We start from the raw sequence: 22966 nt of genomic DNA on the forward strand, positions 1-22966 counted from the left end.
CCCGCTCCTCCGCTCTCTCCACTGGCTTCCAGTTGAAGCTCGCATCCGCTACAAGACCATGGTGCTTGCCTACGGAGCTGTGAGGGGAACGGCACCTCCGTACCTTCAGGCTCTGATCAGGCCCTACACCCAAACAAGGGCACTGCGTTCATCCACCTCTGGCCTGCTCGCCTCCCTACCTCTGAGGAAGTACAGTTCCCGCTCAGCCCAGTCAAAACTGTTCGCTGCTCTGGCACCCCAATGGTGGAACAAACTCCCTCACGACGCCAGGTCAGCGGAGTCAATCACCACCTTCCGGAAACACCTGAAACCCCACCTCTTTAAGGAATACCTAGGATAGGATAAAGTAATCCTTCTAACCCCCCCCCCTTAAAAGAGTTAGATGCACTATTGTAAAGTGGTTGTTCCACTGGATATCATAAGGTGAATGCACCAATTTGTAAGTCGCTCTGGATAAGAGCGTCTGCTAAATGACTTAAATGTAAATGTAAATGTATTTCACACAACATTTAACCTAAATCCAATCACGTGGTCATTTTTCGTTGTTGAATTCACGTTAGTTGACGACTAAACCGAATGTAAACCAAAACTAGACGTTGAAATGACGCCTGTGCCCAGTGGGTGGTGTTAGGTTCAAATTTTCAGAGTAAAACTCAACGGACACTATGAAAGCTTAACCCAAGTTTATTCTTCCCAGAGGATCAATACAGCTGCATTAGACAAAGACATTTTCACACAAGCACTGATATTTAACCCTTCCTCCTAGGCTGAGTCTCCTCCTACACATCTGAACAGACAACGCATCTCTGTTGCTGGACAGAACCTTTGTGATATCTGTTCATCCTCACTTCATCTGACTTGACCTCTACCCCAAAGTGCTCACTCCTCCCCAACTCAAGGCTGTCATGGTGATTGGTACCAGACTGTGTCTCTTCTCAAAGAGGATCCCTCCCATAGGATCCCTGATGTCTAACAATAACATATCCTGACATAATGTAAACCATTATACATTACCCTCTCTTCCTCAGTGACATGAATAAGTATATGTCGTATTCTCAGAACCCAACAGTAGTGACTAGTACGAGAATGTTACGGAGACACAGGGAGTCAGAAAGCAGGTGCAGTCTGTGAGTTTAATAGGAACGAACATGGACTGAATACAAAAACAGGAGTCGCGTCTAAACATGAAAACAGGAAACAATACTACCTAATGGGTGATACAACGGAGTGCTAGATAAAGGGGAAGTAATCAGGTAGTAATAATGTCCAGGTGTGCCTCATGATGGGGCGCAGGTGTGTGTAATGATGGTTGCCAGGTGAGCGTAATGATGGGTTGACAGGACCGGTGGTCAGTAGACTGGTGACGTTGAGTGCCGTAGTGGGAGTAGATGTGACAATTTTAGACCAAACTACGGTGGTTGGGTCAGAGGACAGTTGGGTACATAGGAAGACTGTATGCCACCAGGTGTAGTCTCTCCGGTCTAAATCTTTCCACCAGACTGGTGTACTGTATGGTGACTGAGTTGGTCCTGTTGACCTCCTTAGTGTGGGTTGCAGTGTGTGTTTGTGTGTTCCACTCATTTGGTCAGAGTGACACATCAGTTTGTTTTATCCTTTTCATACTTTTATATTCAATCCCAGTCATATTTAGTTTTTCATTAGTTACTGGAAGTCTTGCTAATTAATTTAAGTTTTAACCAAATTATTCTCAGTAGGTGAACGCTCCATTCTTGTACAGTAACATTAAGGAATAAATTGGTGGTTTCCTATGCCATTTATGATGTCGGATTTCTGAAGTCGTGCTTGATGGTACTGAAACACAGACAATTATCTCAGCCATGCCCTGTCTGGCTGCACCCTCACCAACCCTCCCCCGTCTCGAGAGACCATGTCTGTGACTCTTTGTCTCTCTCAATTCCGATGTGAAGGTTTCTTGTCAACCCACACTGTCTGACAAATGTGACCTTTTTTTACCATCTAACTCAAACACAGTAAATTGCATGTTTGCACCGCCAACCATTTTTTTTTTTATAGAACATGACATGAGCCACAGCATATGAAACAGAGGCTACGACAACAACAGCCTAAATCACAACAATCTAAATGTCACGTCATGTTTCTTAAAGTAACTCTAAAGTAGTCCCAGAGGCTTCCTACCGCTGTTTATCCTCCATCTGCTCTCTTGGTTTTCTATGATTGCAAGCAAATTTTCGCCCTTTTCCCCTCTCATACTTCCTTCCACCTCCTCCTCTGCTCCCATAAAGGAGTGCTGTTTTCAGTAGTGTTGCTGCGTTGTATGTTTAGGAGAGAGCTACAGTAAAAGATACAGTAGTAGTCGGAATGGATGCACAGTCCTTTTTGAGGCCTGGTTTGACCTAAAATATCCTCCCTCTTCTCTGTGTGCTTCTATGACAACCTGTTGGTACAGTGAGGGAAAAAAGTATTTGATCCCCTGCTGATTTTGTACGTTTGCCCACTGACAAAGAAATTATCAGTCTATAATTTTAATGGTAGGTTTATTTGAACAGTGAGAGACAGAATAACAACAAAAATATCCAGAAAAATGCATGTAAAAAATGTTATAAATTGATTTGCATTTTAATGAGGGAAATAAGTATTTGACCCCTTCTCAATCAAAAAGATTTCTGGCTCCCAGGTGTCTTTCATACAGGTAAGGAACGGAGATTAGGAGCACACACTTAAAGGGAGTGCTCCTAATCTCAGTTTCTTACCTGTATAAAAGATACCTGTCCACAGAAGCAATCAATCAATCAGATTCCAAACTCTCCACCATGGCCAAGACCAAAGAGCTCTCCAAGGATGTCAGGGACAAGATTGTAGACCTACACAAGGCTGGAATGGGCTACAAGACCATCGCCAAGCAGCTTGGTGAGAAGGTGACAACAGTTTCTGTGATTATTCGCAAATGGAAGAAACACAAAAGAACTGTCAATCTCCCTCAGCCTGGGGCTCCATGCAAGATCTCACCTCGTGGAGTTGCAATGATCATGAGAACGGTGAGGAATCAGCCCAGAATTACACAGGAGGATCTTGTCAATGATCTCAAGGCAGCTGGGACCATAGTCATCAAGAAAACAATTGGTAACAGACTATGCCGTGAAGGACTGAAATCCTGCAGCGCCCGCAAGGTCCCCCTGCTCAAGAAAGCACATATACATGCCCGTCTGAAGTTTGCCAATGAACATCTGAATGATTCAGAGGACAACTGGGTGAACGTGTTGTGGTCAGATGAGACCAAAATGGAGTTCTTTGGCATCAACCCAACTTGCCGTGTTTGGAGGAGGAGGAATGCTGCCTATGACCCCAAGAAACCATCCCCACCGTCAAACATGGAGGTGGAAACATTATGCTTTGGGGGTGTTTTCCTGCTAAAGGGACAGGACAACTTCACCGCATCAAAGGGACGATGGACGGGGCCATGTACCGTCAAATCTTGGGTGAAAACCTCCTTCCCTCAGCCAGGGTATTGAAAATGGGTCGTGGATGGGTATTCCAGCATGACAATGACCCAAAACACACGGCCAAGGCAACAAAGGAGTGGCTCAAGAAGAAGCACATTAAGGTCCTGGAGTGGCCTAGCCAGTCTCCAGACCTTAATCCCATAGAAAATCTGTGGAGGGAGCTGAAGGTTCGAGTTGCCAAACGTCAGCCTCGAAACCTTAATGACTTGAAGAAGATCTGCAAAGAGGAGTGGGACAAAATCCCTCCTGAGATGTGTGCAAACCTGGTGGCCAACTACAAGAAACGTCTGACCTCTGTGATTGCCAACAAGGGTTTTGCCACCAAGTACTAAGTCATGTTTTGCAGAGGGGTCAAATACTTATTTCCCTCATTAAAATGCAAATCAATTCATAACATTTTTGACATGCGTTTTTCTGGATTTTTTTGTTGATATTCTGTCTCTCACTGTTCAAATAAACCTACCATTAAAATTATAGACTGATCATTTCTTTGTCAGTGGGCAAACGTACAAAATCAGCAGGGGATCAAATACTTTTTTCCCTCACTGTAAGTGTTGTATGGGATGTCGTTTGGGTGTGCACCTGTTTGTTAGTGTTTAATGACCCCCAGGTGTGTAGTAGTGTGTACAGTATGTAACAAATTACACATGGGTGAGTTTCTCTTTCTGATGTCCCTGTGACTCAACTGGATTTGTGACTTTTGTGGCTATATTGAAGTCTCTGATTGGGGTCACATTCATACCTTTACATTTAACATGGTTCATGATTATCTCTCTTGCACCTTTTTTTATTAAGTTGCACATTTTCACTAACACTAACTAAACTATGGCACGGATGTGAAGAACATTTTGCCCTAGTTTCAACTCGGCTGTGTCAGAGTGGTTGCTTATCAAGCATTGGGCTCGACATTAAACGAACATGACATTTGCATTCAGATTGAAAGCTCAGTAATAACTTGCCATACCTGATGATTTGTCACAATGGCATGACATGGAGTGTGTGGATACCAATTTAGAACGCAGCAGAGACGGCTAGCGGTCTTGAGTGTGTACTATAGGTGATCTGCCTGTACTGACCTCGATGTGTGTACCTGTGTGTGTTTTCTCAGCCTCTGCGCAGGGCAGTGGGAAGAGCAGCGACCAGGGAAAGTCGGGGAGAAGTCCACTCCAGATGCTCCATGACAGTGACCAGGTAAGTCCCGCCCACCAACAGGTAGCGTTCATTTTTTAAATATTCGGAGCCTTTGCTGTTTGCTTGCTTGAAAGTTCCGTATAATGTGAGAGTGTTTACCTTATTGGTTGAGGAAGTCTGACATTCAAGGCCATTGGATGAAGGTGTCCGCATACAAAGGTTCTCCAGTAAAAAAAACTTGGCATAAAAACTAGTAGTGCACTGCAGACAGTAGGGCCTGGCTGCTGCTGCGCTCTCTCGTTGAATGACAGCAAACACTTGATTGAAGAATCCCGTCCTTATTTCCCACCCCTACTGTTGACCTACTGTGTCACCGCGAAGGGTTGTAGACTTCGGCTACCGAACTTCAATTTACCTTGTGAAAAAAAATTGTGCGAGGACAGCCGAAATCTCAAATTAATATATGCGTGATCTGTTTCATGTTTCATTCCGTCTCTGATGTGAATGGTTTGTCTGTAAAAGCAGATTTAGATTAAATTATAATTATTATGCCCACATTGCACTACAGATGTACCTTAAGCTCCAAGGGTCGGGTGTCTTGAAATCTGTACATCTTAAGCCTTTGAAACTGTCTGCTGTAGTTACCGGTGACAGTCAGTGATTGACACAGATGCGACCCTTGACCCTTTTTGGGGGTTTGTTTACTATCTAGTACAGCTCTTTTGAAGTTACTCATCAGACAAAAGTTCAAACGTCTGCGTAAAATTTTGCCGCAGAAGATGATTTGAAGATGATTCATTCCTAGCCCTGACTTGGCGATTCCAGACTGCAGTCAGACATTGGTTAGCAAAATACAATTATTTTGGATGCTTAGGATAGAAAAAGATTAGTTATAATGCAAAGGGAATTCACACAGTTATTTTTGCCTGCTTCTCAGGTGTGGGCATACAAAAAAATAAAATAACTGACATTGTAACTTTGCTAGCATTTATCCCCCTCTCTCTCTCCCTCCCTCTTTTGACTTGTCATACCACTGTTGAAAAAAAGTCCAGACAGTGATAGAGTGCAGTATAAAGTTCCCTAACTATAAATAGTTATGGATTAACATGGGTAACTGGGATCCCGGGACTGTCCCAGGAACACTCTTCACATTTCCTGAAAAAATTGAATGACAAGATCTGGGAAATTACAAAAAATGTCTCCAATGTTGCACTAATGCAATGCCACAAAATACACAACATGCGCAGCAGCACAGATTAGCAAAAAATTAAATGGCACCTTATCCAAACAGGTTGTCGCATGGGAGCCTTAAACCTAGTGTATTTACTTCACACAAAGTCACCATAAATTCAAAGCACACGCATAATTGATACTGCAGTACTGCACACACACCAGAATGCAGTTTATAAACCCTACAATAAACCCCTACAGTATATCCTATAAAATAACGTGTGCCTCTTTGAGATGTCATTGTGACTCTTCAGACAGTCACAAATGTAATATGCACAATTCACTACATAGGCATCTCTGTCTGTTAACAATAAGGCATGAGGGAAAATTCTAACTTCTCCTGTCCTACAGCCTAAGCTATTTTCCTGTCCAGTCCCTATCCCACTGAAACCCAAAATCCTGACTCCTGTCTCTCATGAAAATTCCTAACTTTATTCTGCAATCGCCTATGGCTGTCAAAATACCGCTATAACATTTTCCCTGCTTCTCTGCGCTGTCTCGTACTTGCTGCCCATATGAGAGCTTCGGTAGAGAATGTGTGATCAACAAACGGTATGAGAGTAGATATGGATATTTTTATCATGACATTTCAACATTTTCCACTCTTCATCTCCCGGTTATTCATGAGTTGATCTGCAAGCTGTATAATCATCAACTTGATTTTGCCAAATAGAGGAGATATTCTGTCATTCATTGAAGGAGGTTACCTAGCAAGCGTAGCAACTTTGGTCATTTGACTTTTGTTTGACTGCCGTTACAAACTTTGTTTGATTCTACAACGCTATATTCGGGGTGCGTCCTGGGGGCCTCTGTGTCGTGATAGTCTACCGCTGAAATGCGGCGAATTAATTGAGGAACATGATAACGCTCAGAATTTATGAATGGCCTGTTTTGCAGTTCACAACAATGTCATTGGCGATCAAAGATAGTTACTATAACATTACTAAAATATCAGTTTAATTTGCTCTGAAATCTTTACATAGTGGCACAACCAAGCCGGTGCAGCGCCCCTCTTAACCCTGGCATAGTGACCATATCTTGGTTTTAAACACTAAGTGGGTACTTCTTTAAGTGGGTATTTTTGCGGTATTTCCCCGGACTCTCTTTGTTAGTAGGAATTACTCCCGGTATTTAAACTCCAGTATTTAAACGGGAAAATATAAATCCCTAATAAGTAGCCTGTAGAGTTGTACTTTATAGGCTACTTAAATATCTCATGTCATTCTACTTCTAAACAAACATCTATACAGTGTGTCACTATGACGGTTTGACACTCTGGTGTCAGCAGAGGCAAAAAGCTAACCTGTGGCCTGGAACTCTCTGCAATTACTTTTCATCAACACAAGGTTCGCTAAAACTTTATGGCAACATTTTACATTACATGGGCATTACTCCAGGGTAATTGTAATGTAAATAAACATACATAGTTCCGGGATGTGTTTGTATGTACAGGTTGTGGTATATTATACAATATGACATTGCGTAGGGACTGTTCCAGAACTAAGACTTGGAGAAAATGTGAGAGAAATTAAATTAAATTAAATCATACAGGGAGGGTAGTCTGAGGCTCATGCCAAAAGACAGAACAACTGCTTGAGACAATATTTACTTTTAATCGCTTGCGGTTTTCTTTTTGTTATTTTGCACTTAGCTTGTCCAAAGTGGAACTCTGTGCTCTTGCTATACTTTGAGGAAAAGTGTTTGAGTTTATGCAGGCAGCAAGCAAAACTGGCGGAAGATTTTAACAAATTTTATTCTGATTTGTCTAACTTCAGTTTTGGAACACGGAAGGGTGTACTTACTTTATACTGGAAATGTAACTTAAACAAAGGTTTTACAATGCATGGAGAGTTGACCTTGCATGCTTAAGTTACCCTAATATGCTGACTACACTGGCCATGCACGTACGTCCGCATGCGCCATCGCAAGCGTTTAGATTTTGTTCATCCATACCAGACGCGATCATGACTCGCAGGTAAAAATATTTAAACCAACTGTGAACCAACTATATTCATTTCGGGTCATGTCATGTCACACATGAAATATTCATGGACATTTATCTAGCTTCTATTGCTAACTTATTTGTCCTGGGAGATAAACACTGGGTTTTTATTTTACCAATGTATGATAACCAGAAGATCAGGGCTAAAGTTGATCAACAAGATTTTCACCCCAGGAGAGGGTTTTGAAAACAGGGTTAAACTCCAGAATGGAGACCTCTCTCTCACCATTACCTCAGCTGGGCTACTATGAGTATATCTGCGATAACAAGATTTTACAGGATGTAGAACTAGTCGTTTTGGTCCCCAATGTAAAATCTGCTCATGTTGGAGATAACGTGAAGCTTACTTGCCACGGCTCAACTGAAAAACAAACTCCTGACTAGGGTTTGGACACTTTCCGTGGGAATTAACGGGAATATATGGGAATTAATGGAAATATATGCAAATTAATATTAATACCATTTAAATGTAGATGTTTTTAGCATTGGATATATTTACCATATCATATAGAGACAGAAACATAAACCTTTTACCTTATCATAAGTAGACATAATTGCAAATGATTCAATCCTTCCAATAGAAAAAAGTAAATAAAAATTTCACTGAACAACAAAAGAAAGGGAATATTGAATGATTCCCAATGATCCATCACATCTCCCAAAAATGTTTTCAACATACATCTGTAAAATGATAGTCTAGAAACTAAAGCTTTGGTTCTCTTCCTCTCAGGCTTCCATGTCTTGTCCCTGGACCTCCTCAATGTCCACCTCTTGAACATCAGACTCTGAGGCCTAATCTTCACTTTCACTTTACAACCTTGTTGAGGATAGCTTGTTGTCAGGCTCAAAAAGCCTCAAATTTGCACGGATGGCCACCAATTTTTCAACCCTTGTATTGGTCAGCCTGTTGCGTGCTTTGGTGTGTGTGTTCCCAAACAAGGAACAGTTGCGCTCTGAGGCGGCTGATGTTGGTGGGATTTGGAAGATGATGAAGGCAACAGGGGAAAGAGCCTCAGATCCACAAAGTCCCTTCCACCAGGTGGCTGATGAGATATGTTTGCACGACTTCCATATTGCATCTCCATCCCAAAGCCCTTGCTTGGAAGTGTACATCGCCAGACTGCCAAGAACCTTGCCCTCATCCAGGCCAAGGTGGCGAGACACAGTAGTGATGACACCATAGGCCTTGTTGATCTCTGCACCAGACAGGATGCTCTTGCCAGCATACTTGGGGTCCAACATGTACGCTGCAGCGTCTATGGGCTTCAGGCAGATATCTTCACGCTTTTTGATGTATTTCAGAACTACAGTTTCCTCTGCATGGAGCAACAGTGTAGTGGGCCGGGCAGTACGGATTTCTTCTCTTACATCTGCAAGCAGAGTCTGAACATCAGACAGGATGGCCTTGTCTCTCTCAATCCGTGCAATGGCTACTGCTATACGTTTCAGGCTGCTTACTACTCTCTCGCAAAATACATCATCCATGAGGATCCTCTTGATGGGGTTGTCCATATCGGCAGACTGTGATATGGCCATTTCTTGGAGAGACTCCTTCCCCTCCAGGAGACTGTCAAACATGATGACAACACCACCCCAACGGGTGTTGCTGGGCCGCTTCAATGTGGTGCTCTTATTCTTTTCACTTTGCTTGGTGAGGTAAATTGCTGCTATAACTTGATGACCCTTCACATACCTAACCATTTCCTTGGTTCTCTTGTAGAGTCTATCCATTGTTTTCAGTGCCATGATGTCCTTGAGGAGCAGATTCAATGCATGAGCAGCACAGCCAATGGGTGTGATGTGAGGGTAGGACTCCTCCACCAAGCAGCCTTCATGTTCGCAGCATTGTCTGTCACCAGTGCAAATACCTTCTGTGGTCCAAGGTCATTGATGACTGCCTTCAGCTCATCTGCAATGTAGAGACCGGTGTGTCTGTTGTCCCTTGTGTCTGTGCTCTTGTAGAATACTGGTTGAGGGGTGGAGATTAGAGGTCGACCGATTAATCGGAATGGCCGATTACATTGCACTCCACGAGGAGACTGCGTGGCAGGCTGACTACCTGTTATGCGAGTGCAGCAAGGAGCCAAGGTAAGGTGCTAGCTAGCATTAAATGTATCTTATAAAAAACAATCAATCTTAACATAATCACTAGTTAACTACACATGGTTGATGATATTACTAGTTTATCTAGCTTGTCCTGCGTTGCATATAATTGATGCGGTGCCTGTTAATTTATCATTGAACCACAGTTTACTTCGCCAAACGGGTGATTTAACAAGCGCATTCGCGAAAAAAGCACTGTCGTTGCACCAATGTGTACCTAACCATAAACATCAACACCTTTCTTAAAATCAATACACATGTATAGATTTTTTTACCTGCATATTTAGTTAATATTGCCTGCTAACATGAATTTCTTTTAACTAGGGAAATTGTTTCACTACTCTTGTGTTCTGTGCAACAGAGTCAGGGTATATGCAGCAGTTTGAGCCACCTGGCTCATTGCGAACTGTGTGAAGACAATTTCTTCCTAACAAAGACAGCCAACTTTGCCAAACGGGGGATAATTTAACAAAAGCACATTTGCGAAAAAAGCACAATCGTTGCACAAATGTACCTAACCATAAACATCAATGCCTTTCTTAAAATCAATACACAGAAGTATATATTTTTAAACCTGCATATTTAGTTAAAGGAATTCATGTTAGCAGGCAATATTAAACTAGGGAAATTGTGTCACTTCTCTTGAGTTCATTGCACGCAGAGTCAGGGTATATGCAACAGTTTGGGCCGCCTGGCTCGTTGCGAACTAATTTGCCAGAATTTTACGTAATTATGACATAACATTGAAGGTTGTGCAATGTAACAGCAATATTTAGACTTATGGATGCCACCCGTTAGATAAAATACGGAAAACGGTTCAATATTTCACTGAAAGAATAAACGTTTTATTTTCGAAATGATAGTTTCCGGATTTGACCAAGTTAATGACCTAAGGCTCGTATTTCTGTGTGTTATTATATTATAATTAAGTCTATGATTTGATAGAGCAGTCTGACTGAGCGGTGGTAGGCAGCAGCAGGCTCGTAAGCATTCATTCAAACCTCACTTTACTACGTTTGTCAGCAGCTTTCGCAATGCTTCAAGCATTGTGCTGTTTATGACTTCAAGCCTATCAACTCCCGAGATTAGGCTGGCAATACTAAAGTACCTATGAGAACATCCAATAGTCAAAGGTATATGAAATACAAATGGTATAGAGAGAAATAGTCCTATAATAACTACAACCTAAAACTTCTTCTCTGGGAATATTGAAGACTCATGTTGAAAGAACCACCAGCTTTCATATGTTCTCATGTTCTGAGCAAGGAACTTAAATGTTAGCTTTTTTACAAGGCACATATTGCACTTTTACTTTCTTCTCCAACACTTTGTTTTTGCATTATTTAAACCAAATTGAACATGTTTCATTATTTATTTGAGACTAAATTGATTTTATTGATGTATTATATTAAGTTAAAATAAAAGTGTTCATTGTTCATTCAGTATTGTTGTAACTGTCATTATTACAAATATATATATAAAAATTGGCCGAGTAATCGGTATCGGCTTTTTTTGGTCCTCCAATAATCGGTATCGGTATCGGCGTTGAAAAGTCATAATCGGTCGACCTCTAGTGGAGATGATGTAGTTAATTATTCCTTGCCCATGAACATTCGACCACCCATCAGAGATGATTGCAATACAGTCTGCTTTCTCTATGATTTACTTGACCTTCACTTGAACTTTGTTGAACTCTGCATCCAGCAAATAAGTAGATAAAGCATGTCTGGTTGGAGGGGTGTATGCTGGGTGAAGAACATTCAGAAATCTCTTCCAATACACATTACCTGTGAGCATCAGAGGTGAACAAGTTGCAAACACAGCTCGAGCAAGACATTCATCAGCATTTCTCTGACTACGTTTCTCTATTGAGTCAAAAAAACTTCTGATTCCAGGAGGACCATGAGCTGTTGCTATCGATAAGGTGTCTGATTCATAATATTCACCTCTAATAGAAGTAGAGGGACTTTTGTCTGAGGTTGCTTGTTGTGAGCGCTGAGGGAACTTTATGCACTTGGCCAGATGATTCTGAGACAGGAGGGGTCAGGAGACACTGTGGCCCCATCCGATAATACCCCGGACATGGCCAAACAGGCAGGATATAACCCCACCCACTTTGCCAAAGCACAGCCCCCACACCACTAGAGGGATATCTTCAACCACCAACTTACCATCCTGAGACAAGTCCGAGTATAGCCCACAAAGATCTCCGCCACGGCACAACCCAAGGGGGGGCGCCAACCCAGACAGGAAGATCACGTCAGTGACTCAACCCACTCAAGTGACACACCCCTCCTAGGGACGGCATGGAAGAGCACCAGTAAGCCAGTGACTCAGCCCCTGTAATAGGGTTAGAGGCAGAGAATCCCAGTGGAGAGAGGGGAACCGGCCAGGCAGAGACAACAAGGGCGGTTCGTTGCTCCAGAGCCTTTCCGTTCACCTTCACACACCTAGCCGAGACTACACTCAATCATATGACCTACTGAAGAGATGAGTCTTCAGTAAAGACTTAAAGGTTGAGACAGAGTCTGCGTCTCTCACATGGGTAGGCAGACCATTCCATAAAAATGGAGCTCTATAGGAGAAAGCCCTGCCTCCAGCTGTTTGCTTAGAAATTCTAGGGACAATTAGGAGGCCTGCGTCTGTGACCGTAGTGTACGTGTAGGTATGTACGGCAGGACCAAGCCCATGTAATGCTTTGTAGGTTAGCAGTAAAACATTGAAATCAGCCCTTGCCTTAACAGGAAGCCAGAGTAGGGAGACTAGCACTGGAGTAATATGATAATTTTTTTTGGTTCTAGTCAGGATTCTAGCACTAACTGAAGTTTATTTAGTGCTTTATCCGGGTAGCCGGAAAGTAGAGCATTGCAGTAGTCTAACCTAGAAGTAACAAAAGCATGGATAAAATTTTTGGACAGGAATTTTCTGATTTTTGCAATGTTACGTAGATGAAAAAAAGCTGTCCTTGAAAGAGTCTTGATATGTTCGTCAAAATAGAGATCAGGGTCCAGAGTAACGCTGAGGTCCTTCACAGTTTTATTAGAGACGACTGTACAACCACCAAGATTAATTGTCAGATTCAACAGAAGATCTCTCTAAACCAGAACATGTGTCCCAGAAAAAAGAAGAGAAGGGAAGAACCATAGAATAAAGGGAAGGTTCTGTACTGCTATCACTCTGTGTATCCAAGACCAAGAAAACATATCCCCTAATGAACAATAGAGCACCAGCATGTTGTGCAGCAGCGGCGTAACTCTCTCTACTGCCGACACCAGCATGACTGACACGCACTTCATCGGTGTCAATCGTGTGTTTCTCTACTCCGACATTTAAAACCCTCTAGAGCAGGGGTGTCAAACATACGGCCCGCGGGCCGGAACCGGCCCCCAAGGAGGTTCGATCAGGCCCGCAGGATAATTTGAAAGTGGAAAAAATGCATAAAAGACATGGAATTAATATTTTTAATTCGCTGCAATTCATGGATTATCCGCTAAGGGGCGCACTCTTTCCATCAGAGTAGAAGACAAGCCGCATCACTGAGACAGACTGAAAACAGCAGACGGTATCAATGCGCCATCTGCTGCTTGTTACGACGTTGTTAATACCTTGGTCTCTACCTCTCCGCTACACCCTCATTAGCCAAAATGTCGTTATCCAAACGGAGAAAAGTAGATAAGGAGTGTAGAATTTTCAAAGAAAAATGGACCACGTCCTATTTATTTACAGAGATGCACGGAAAACCTTCGTGCTTGGTGTGTTTGCAACAAGTTTCGGTATTTCGGTACCTTTAAAATGCTGCCTTAGATACTGTTTGCATTGAAAGAATACAGCTCTGTGAAGATGAATCCTTACTGTGGTGATTTAAAAAATGTGCACTTTAATGTTAGTCAGCAGCTTCAAAACAAAAGTTGTGTGATGGAATTCTACTGTTCATACAACTCCATAAATTTTCAGTATGTATTGTATGTGTATGTATGTTTCATGTATGAAGTTTACAGATTTACAGGACAGGCGAACACTTTCTTCATTACACATTTAAAATCACTCTCCTTAGTTTGTAAGGTGTACGCAGGGATTACATTTAGATTTTATATGCGTATGTGTAAGTGGTTTAAAAATTCCTTTCTTTAAAAGTCTTATTTAATCTTAAAGTGCATTACTATATTTTTCAGTACCAATTAAAGTTTTGTGCCTTTGTACAATCAGTGGGATCAGTTGCAATGCATATTTGTGAATGATAAAAGTAAATTGCACATTTGTCTAAGGAAATATGAGGTGTTTCATGAAATGTTTTGTAAAAGGATAGTTCATTAAATTTCAATATTTTCCTAATGTTCTTGTGCTTCTTTACACCAAAACAAAGGAAAGACATGATATTTTGGTTATTTATAGCAGAGTATGGTATAATTTTAATGGTCCGGCCCACTTGACATCTCCCTAGGCCGTATGTGGCCCACGATGCGAAATGAGTTTGACACCCCTGCTCTAGAGTCTAAGCCCTGTCTAATTTTAAGACCACTTAAAGTATGAAAAAAAAAATATTGAAAAAATTATTAGATTAAACATTGAATTTGTCTTTATTGCTATTAGCAATAGAAATGCATTGAATAACAGATTCACTACAGGGAACAACAGATAGTCCCCCAAAAAATCTAAAGGAAGTTTGTTCTGAAGTGTCTGTCCTACAGTATATCTGAGAGATATAAGAAAGATCAGGAAACCTTTTTTTTTTTTTATTGTTTGGCAAATGTATGTGTTTTAGAAACATTACAACCTACTCTTTCCGCTAGGTTATGAAATCAAAATGACTTACCTGCATGAAAGATGATTTGAAAAAGTAATCCACTTTGTCGATTACCAACACTGCACTTCAGTCTCTTCATTCACGAGGCAATTGATAATATTGTCGCCCATCAGACTATTATCAATTTAATATTGTATTTAAGCTACATCTATTATTATAAGCCCAGATGTGAAATTAGTTTTGATATAGTTTTGGTTTAGTTTTGATGGGCCATTGTAAGATGGCAGCCAACTGGTGAAGGAAGGGCGGGGGGGGGGGAAATGACATGTCCTCCTAAAACAGTTTTTAATACAAACTCTGTTTGTGATATCGAAATTCGAACAATGACAGTATGTTGAATCGACTTATTTATGAAAATTCAAGGACGGGGGGGGGGGGGGGGCATGACTTTGAAATAGGCAATTAAAATCTTTAATTCATATGACCTCAAAATTATGATTGCTGAGTTTTTAGTAAGTTATCTATGATTAATCGCTCATCTATGTGGGGTTCTATGTTCCTGAAAATCAATGAGAAGATGGGAGAGGCGGGACTTGCAGCGCGTCATGTGGGTCAAATAGAACCAAGTTGTATTTTAGCGCTTGGCTATGCAGACGCTCGTGAGCGGTGTGGGTGAAATTATTGAATAATATGTATGTGTAAATGTATTTTGCAACACTTGCACACACAACGTGGCCGGTGTGGTTTGCGTGTTAGGTTTACGAGGAACCCATTGAATCCACTTGAGGTCAGTCGTAGCCGACAAGGTAAGAGTATGTACCATAAAAATACATATTGCTCCACTAATTCCACTCAAGATTGTCATATAAGATAGTCTTTACACTGTTATTGATAATGAATGACATTACCTGGTGCCAAAAGATAAAGTAATAGTTTTACTTGATGTTTTACTTGATAACTTCTGCTTGACAAAATAGTGTTTTATAGAAAGATATAACTTCCCAGCTACACAATGAGTGAAGGCTCAGAGGTGGCATCATTGTAGCCTGCTTGAGTGTGTCCTTGAGCTTTCAGTGTAAACAGTGTCTTCTCAAACCAGCTCAGAGGACCACATATGCCACCAGACGCAAAGACAAACTGAGAGCCTCTGCATTTGGCCGAGTAAATGGAAGGAGTAAATACAGGTTTTGTACAGGAAGGAAGCCAAGTTGAACTGGTGGACCAGTAGTGTTGGTATTGACGGTTCTGTCGATGGGAGAGATTTACAGTAACTATAATTATGACATCCAGCTACAGTGTGTGTGTACGTGGGAGACAAATGGGTCATTAAAACTCAACTGTCAAAACTCAACTATCAAGTCTTAAGTTTGACAAACAATAAGATCATTTAGAGAAGATGTCATTCAGAGTCATTCAGCACGAACATTCTCTTGTCTCGGTTGCAGATTCCCTAATGCGCACATTTTCATCTGATTTTCTACCTCGCCGCATACCCTCAATTTTCTGGAGATTAGCTCCATTCTTGGACAGATTATGCCTATTCTGGTTAATCTCCCAGACATTTATACTATTACATAAGCACGTAGCTAACTCCTTTTCAGAATGAATTTTCTGTGCGGGTAAGGACAAGGTGTAGAATGAATTCTATGAAGTGACGTTGGAATGCGAGGAGCGTTTCTGCCCTTGCAAGTAACTTCCTAATGTTCCTCACGTCACCCCGCTCCTCCGCTCTCTCCACTGGCTTCCAGTTGAAGCTCGCATCCGCTACAAGACCATGGTGCTTGCCTACGGAGCTGTGAGGGGAACGGCACCTCCGTACCTTCAGGCTCTGATCAGGCCCTACACCCAAACAAGGGCACTGCGTTCATCCACCTCTGGCCTGCTCGCCTCCCTACCTCTGAGGAAGTACAGTTCCCGCTCAGCCCAGTCAAAACTGTTCGCTGCTCTGGCACCCCAATGGTGGAACAAACTCCCTCACGACGCCAGGTCAGCGGAGTCAATCACCACCTTCCGGAGACACCTGAAACCCCACCTCTTTAAGGAATACCTAGGATAGGATAAAGTAATCCTCCTAACCCCCCCCTCCCCCTTAAATGAGTTAGATGCACTATTGTAAAGTGGTTGTTCCACTGGATATCATAAGGTGAATGCACCAATTTGTAAGTCGCTCTGGATAAGAGCGTCTGCTAAATGACTTAAATGTAAATGTAAATGTCAATAGACTGAGGAGGTCCAAGCCTTACTTTTCAAAGGGTGTTTTTTTTCTCATATTCGGGTTGAAAATGGCCCCATACAGAAACAACCCCTAGCCCCAATAAGGCACTTGTGTAAATCTGAAAGGATTGGATGGGTATAAGTAATATGTAAAAAATTCCATCCATCTCTCTGATTGAGGGGTTGGGTTAAATGCAGAAGACACATTTTGGTTGAATGCATTCAGTTGTGCAACTGACTAGGTGTCCCCCTTTCCCCTTCATTTTTACATTTGACATTTTAGTAATTTAGCATACACTCTTATCCAGAGTGACTTACAGTTAGTGCATTCATCTTAAGATATGTAGGTGAGACAACCACATGTCATAGTAAGTACATTTCTCCTCAATAAACTATCTGCAAAGCCAGTGCTACTAAGAAAATACAAGTGCCAATTGTTAGTTCGAGAAAGGCACGGGTGTTATTATACATTTGTTTATTAATCAAGATACGGGTAAGGTGGCGCTACAACAACATTGCTTATACCTAACCAATTATTTTGGATGTACTTGAAGTGTGTTTGGGCTAGGGGTTGTTGTGGGCCCAGAACCCTTCGTAGATTGTCCAGCCTTGTGTCCAGCCTCATTAAATCGATTTTTTTTCGTATTGTGTAGACCAGATTCTTGTCTCCCATTCTGCAATCTGATGAGTGTTGAAACTTCCTGCGTTAACCTGTTGAAATATGCCAATGTGTTCAGTAACATGGATATAAAGTATCCCCCAGCCATAACCATTGGCCATCTCACTTTCTACTCACCTCAAGAAAACAAACTGTGATCAAACAACACGAGACATCTACCAGAACTTCAGACAAATTCAAGCTGTTTTTTATGTCACTACCTCGAATACTCACTGAATCCTCTCCTCTCTTCTCCTGTAGCTGGAGCAGTCGGCAGTGCAGGTGACCCACCAGGGTCGGCGGGAGCTGCTGGAAGACGCCTGCCACTCGTACACGCGCAAGCGCCGCGTCCTCATCCCTGAGGACCTCAAGCACATCATTGTGGACGACCAGCATGGCCTGCTCTACTGCTACGTGCCCAAGGTGGCCTGCACCAACTGGAAACGAGTTCTCATGGTCCTGACAGGCGCCGCTGGCCCCCACCGCGACCCCCTCGCCATTCCCGCCAACGAGGCCCACGTGCCGGGCAACTTACGCACCCTCTCTGAGTACTCCACCTCCCAGATCAACCAGCGGCTGCGCTCCTACCTGAAGTTTGTGTTTGTGCGCGAGCCCTTTGAGCGGCTCGTCTCGGCCTACCGCAACAAGTTCACACGCAGCTACAACACAGCTTTCCACAAGCGCTACGGCACCAAGATCATCCGCCAGCATCGGCCTGACCCGCAGGCCGAGGCGCTGGAGCGGGGCGACGACGTCTCCTTTGAGGAATTTGTGTACTACCTGGTGGACCCGGCCACGCAGCGTGAGGAGCCCTTCAACGAGCACTGGGAGCGGGTGCACTCGCTGTGCCACCCCTGCCTCATCCACTATGATGTGGTGGGCAAGTACGAGACGCTGGAGCAGGACTCCCGCTACGTGCTACAGCTGGCCGGGGTGAAGGGCCAGGTGACCTTCCCCACCTCAGCCAAGAGCAGCAGGACTACGGGAGACATGGCCGCCCAGTTCTTCCACAGCATCAGCCCCTTCTACCAGAAGAAGCTGTACAACCTATACCACATGGACTTCCTGCTGTTCAACTACTCCACGCCGGAGTACCTGAAGTTTCGATGAAGTAACTTTTCGTAGGAGTAGGCTTTGTTTGAACCGTCTGTCATAAGGACTGGGTAATGCAGTTGTAAGCATGACGTCGTGCCCAGTCCCCACTAGCTTATTGCTTGTGTCATGGCAGCTTGAAGTAGTCAAATATCAGACAGCTGATATCAGCTGTTTGTATGGCTTTTAGCAGCTGTTGCTTATAACAACATTTGTATAACCTATGACAGGGGGCTCAAGATAATTGTTACAGACAATTTGAACATGGATCCCGGGACTCTCCAACGCACAATAATGCTTGTTACTGAGAGAACTAACCTGGTGAACTCTAAGCAACTAACTAAAGATATCTTTCATATCAAAGGTAAGAGTGGCTTTAAGATGAGACGTCCTCACAACCGGGAATGGACACTTTCTCAAGATGGGGAAGTTGACTAAACTTGGCAAATTATTTTGTACTGTAACAATGAGCCACTGGAGATTGAACTGTTGCCTTTGTATGTGTAAAATGCACCTACGGTATAGTGCACATTAACTCAAAATGACCAAACTCTATGACACCACCAACAAACTTCGTTTTTTTCTTTCAAAGTTTCTATTGTCACCAACAATGTTCCATTCTACAGTCAGACTAAGAGGAACACAAGCTGTCTGAAAGTGATATTTATCTCACAGGGGTGCTGAAAGTCTTCATATTAGTGCCTTTGAGTGTGGGCCTTATGACATCCTTTGGAAATGTGACTGACATCAGCGTGTTCTTTGTACTGTAGAGAGTGTCTCTGGTGTGTACAGAGCACGACATTAACCATCATTAGACCGTTTATTTATTGTGATATTTGCGTCTCAATGTCAACAAACTGCGGTTAGATCACACTGAGACATTTGGAATATCTACCATAACTTCAGCCATATTCAAATCAACACATAAACACAGCTGTTTTTGTGTGTCCCTGTCTGGAATGCTGTTGTACCAGTCGACATAAAGGATAAGTATCCAGCTGTGCAATATGTGGAATTTACTGTGTGAATGTTTGACATATTGAGGTAAAATCACGCTGTTTTATAGTTGTTCTGAAAGAAAGTATGGAGAGAGAGCACTTTTACTGCACTCAAATCCGAGTTGTGTCCAATGTTATGAAAGATGAACTGTCATGATAGGCATTATTATTACCAGTCTTCGTGTCTATACTCTTATCATTGTGCTAGTATCAACAGTGACACTCCTGGAGGCTTGGAGCACCGCACCGACTGTACGATTTTAGCCATCTTATGCTACGATTTTGCCGTCCCAGACAAAATGTCCACGTCGTAGGCAAATTCTTAGGTCGTAAATGATTTGTCGGACGTCTTGGCTCGTTCAGTATGACAGGGCCTAGGTCTGCCGATTTAAGTACCACTACGTGCGGTCGTAGGCTCCGTCAAGTTCTGTCAGTGTCCAATTTTTTGGGCCTTCATCGTGTAGTGTGGCTGGTGTTACGAGCCGATCCCGGTGGCTGACCAATAGGAACACGGCCAATGACGCCATGCTGGCGTGCCCATACTGCCCTCGTTCCCAGCTATAAACGGGTCCATACCCTTTTTCTTTTCTTTTTCTTGGGTTTCTCGAGACAAAACACCGCCAACATCACAGCAACAGCTTGTTGTTCTTTTGACGCCATGCTTGACACGCCCAGTTGATGTAGGCTACATTGCAGTTGACATAGCCTCGCAAGCCAATCACAAAATGTGATGACAGAACTGAAGCAAATCTATAATCTGGCCAGGTTGATATCAAGATTTTAATTTGGTCACATCACACAGTGTGACATGTAATAATCGTAAAAGACTGAATCCAAAGTACGGTGTGGCATTACATTTGTTGGCAGTGGGTAGTTTAACAAAACCAAAGTGTGGACTCCTTGTCTATAAACTGCTTTCAAGGTAAAGAAACATCTAAATATGTAATTTCACCAAAATTTTCATTTAAAGGAGACATAAAACTGCATTCTAATGGTGCAGCCCTCTTATTGGTCAACAAAAGACGGACTGGCTCTTGTTGTCAAATTGACTGGGTTCAGCAAATCTCTTGTTGTCAGTTCAACAACAGCTCCAGACAATTTGATAACAATAGACTTTAAGTTGTTGAATTGTTTCATGTCCATTGAACAAAAATATCAACGCAACTTGTAAAGTGTTGGTCCCATATGTCATGAGCTGAAATAAAAGATCCCAAATTTTGTGCACACATTTGTTTACATCCCTGTAAGTGAGCATTTCTTCTTTGCCAAAATAAGCCATCCATCTGACAGGTGTGGCATATCAAGAAGCTGATTAAATAGCATGATCATTACACAGGTGCACCTTGTGATGGGGACAATAAAAGGCCACTAAAATGTGCAGTTTTGTCACACAACACAATGCCACAGATGTCTCAAGTTTTGAGGGAGTGTGCAATTGACATGTTGACTGCAGGAATGTCCACCAGAGCTGTTGCCATATCATTTAATGTTAATTTCTCTACCATAAGCCACCTCTAACGTCATTTTAGAGAATTTGGCAGTATGTCCAATCGGCCTCACAACTGCAGACCACGTGTAACCACGCCAGCACAGGACCTCCACATCCGGCTTCTTCACCTGCAGGATCGTCTGAGACCACCCAGACAGCTGATGAAACTGTGGGTTTGCACAACCAAAGAATTTCTGAACAAACTCAGGAAAGCTCATCTGCTTGCTCGTCATCCTCACTAGGGTCTTGACCTGACTGCAGTTCAACGTCGTAACTGACTTCAGTGTGCAAATGATCACCTTCGATGGCCACTGGCATGCTGGAGAAGTGTGCTCTTCACGGATGAATCCCGGTCGTCGTGTGGGCGAGCAGTTTGGTAATGTCAACGTTGTGAACATAGTGCCCCATGGTGGCGGTGGGGTTATGGTATGGGCAGGCATAAGCTACGGACAACGAACACAATTGCATTTGATCTATGGCAATTTGAATGCCCCAAAATACCGTGACGAGATCCTGAGGCCCACTGTTGTACCATTCAGCCGCCGCCATTACCTCATGTTTCAGCATGGTAATGCACGGCCCCATGTCACAAGGATCTACACACAATTCTTGGAAGCAGAAAATGTCCCAGTTCTTCCATGGCCTGCATACTCACCAGACATGTCACCCATTGAGCATGTTTGGGATGCTCTGGATTGACATGTACGACAGCGTGTTCCAGTTCCCGCCAATATCCAGCAACTTTGCACAGCCATTGAAGAGGAGTGGGACAACATTCCATAGGCCAGAATCAACAGCCTGATCAACTCTATGCGAAGGAGATGTGTCGCGCTGCCTGTGGCAAATGTTGGTCACACCAGATACTGACTGTTTTTCTGATCCACACCCCTACCTTTTTTTGAGGTATCTGTGACCAACAGATGTATCTGTATTCCCAGTCATGTGAAATCCATAGATTAGGACCTAATGAATTTATTTCAAATGACTGATTTCTATTTATGTACCGAGCTAAAAACATGGAGCCTAACATAAGCTATATAGCTGCTAGGAGGATGTCATGTAATCTAATTGGAGGAGTAGGTGAGGGACTGACCTTTTCCCCTCATGTCGTTTTTCGGTGGCTATATACAGCTAGGGATGCAGGTGTCATCTGGTTAGCTAGCAAGAAGTTGAATGACTGTTATCCAGTTTCTCATATGGGGACAGCTGAATAACTATTTTTTATATAAGAGTGCTGTATTTTTGTGTGTATTTTTCTACAGTATGTGTACTATATGTGCTCCACACACAGCTGAGAGCCACGAACCTTGACCCCGACACGGTTCTATACCTACAGCACCAGCACAGGCATTGCTTTAGGAAATCTGCACAGTTGTAACTGGCATTTTACCGTATTGTGTGAAATAACTATTGGGATAATTGTGGTCAGCACAGGTATTTACAGTATATCCCCTGGGCACATTCTGGTCTGGAGGTGGAGACTGACGAGCTCCGCCCGTGTTGCGGAGGATGGGCCTGAGCAATGCTCTTTTCGCACCGATTTGCTCATCTACATCACTTAGGATGTAATTGTTTGGAACGCAAGGTGATTTGAAGATCAGTGATTCTGCGCACCACTCAAACATGGAGATAGTTTAGTAGTTATTTCTCAACATGCAATGTGTGCCGTAGTGTTGAAATACAGGGCTGCCACAAAGATGCGCATTTGAGTGTTAGTGGTGAGGTCATGTTTTTTTTAATCTGTTTTGTAAAATCATTGTAAAGTCACATGACATATTGATTGTCCTGTAATATAAGTGGGGTCATAAAATGGAAGACAGGCA

General features: G+C 42.8%; 1 protein-coding gene across 1 annotated transcript in view; it reads left to right on the forward strand.

The window, feature by feature from the left end:
- Positions 1-20880, forward strand: part of LOC139564935 (carbohydrate sulfotransferase 11-like) — a 37614-nt gene extending 16734 nt beyond the window's left edge. Inside the window, exons 2-3 of the mRNA XM_071384869.1 lie at positions 4591-4673; positions 17826-20880. Of these exons, the coding sequence (XP_071240970.1) occupies positions 4591-4673; positions 17826-18674 (932 nt within the window). The 3' untranslated portion in view covers positions 18675-20880. The remainder of the gene's footprint in view (positions 1-4590; positions 4674-17825) is intronic.
- The last annotated feature ends 2086 nt before the right edge of the window (positions 20881-22966 follow it).

This window comes from Salvelinus alpinus, chromosome 2, assembly GCF_045679555.1.
Source record: "Salvelinus alpinus chromosome 2, SLU_Salpinus.1, whole genome shotgun sequence".
Taxonomy (NCBI): domain Eukaryota; kingdom Metazoa; phylum Chordata; class Actinopteri; order Salmoniformes; family Salmonidae; genus Salvelinus; species Salvelinus alpinus.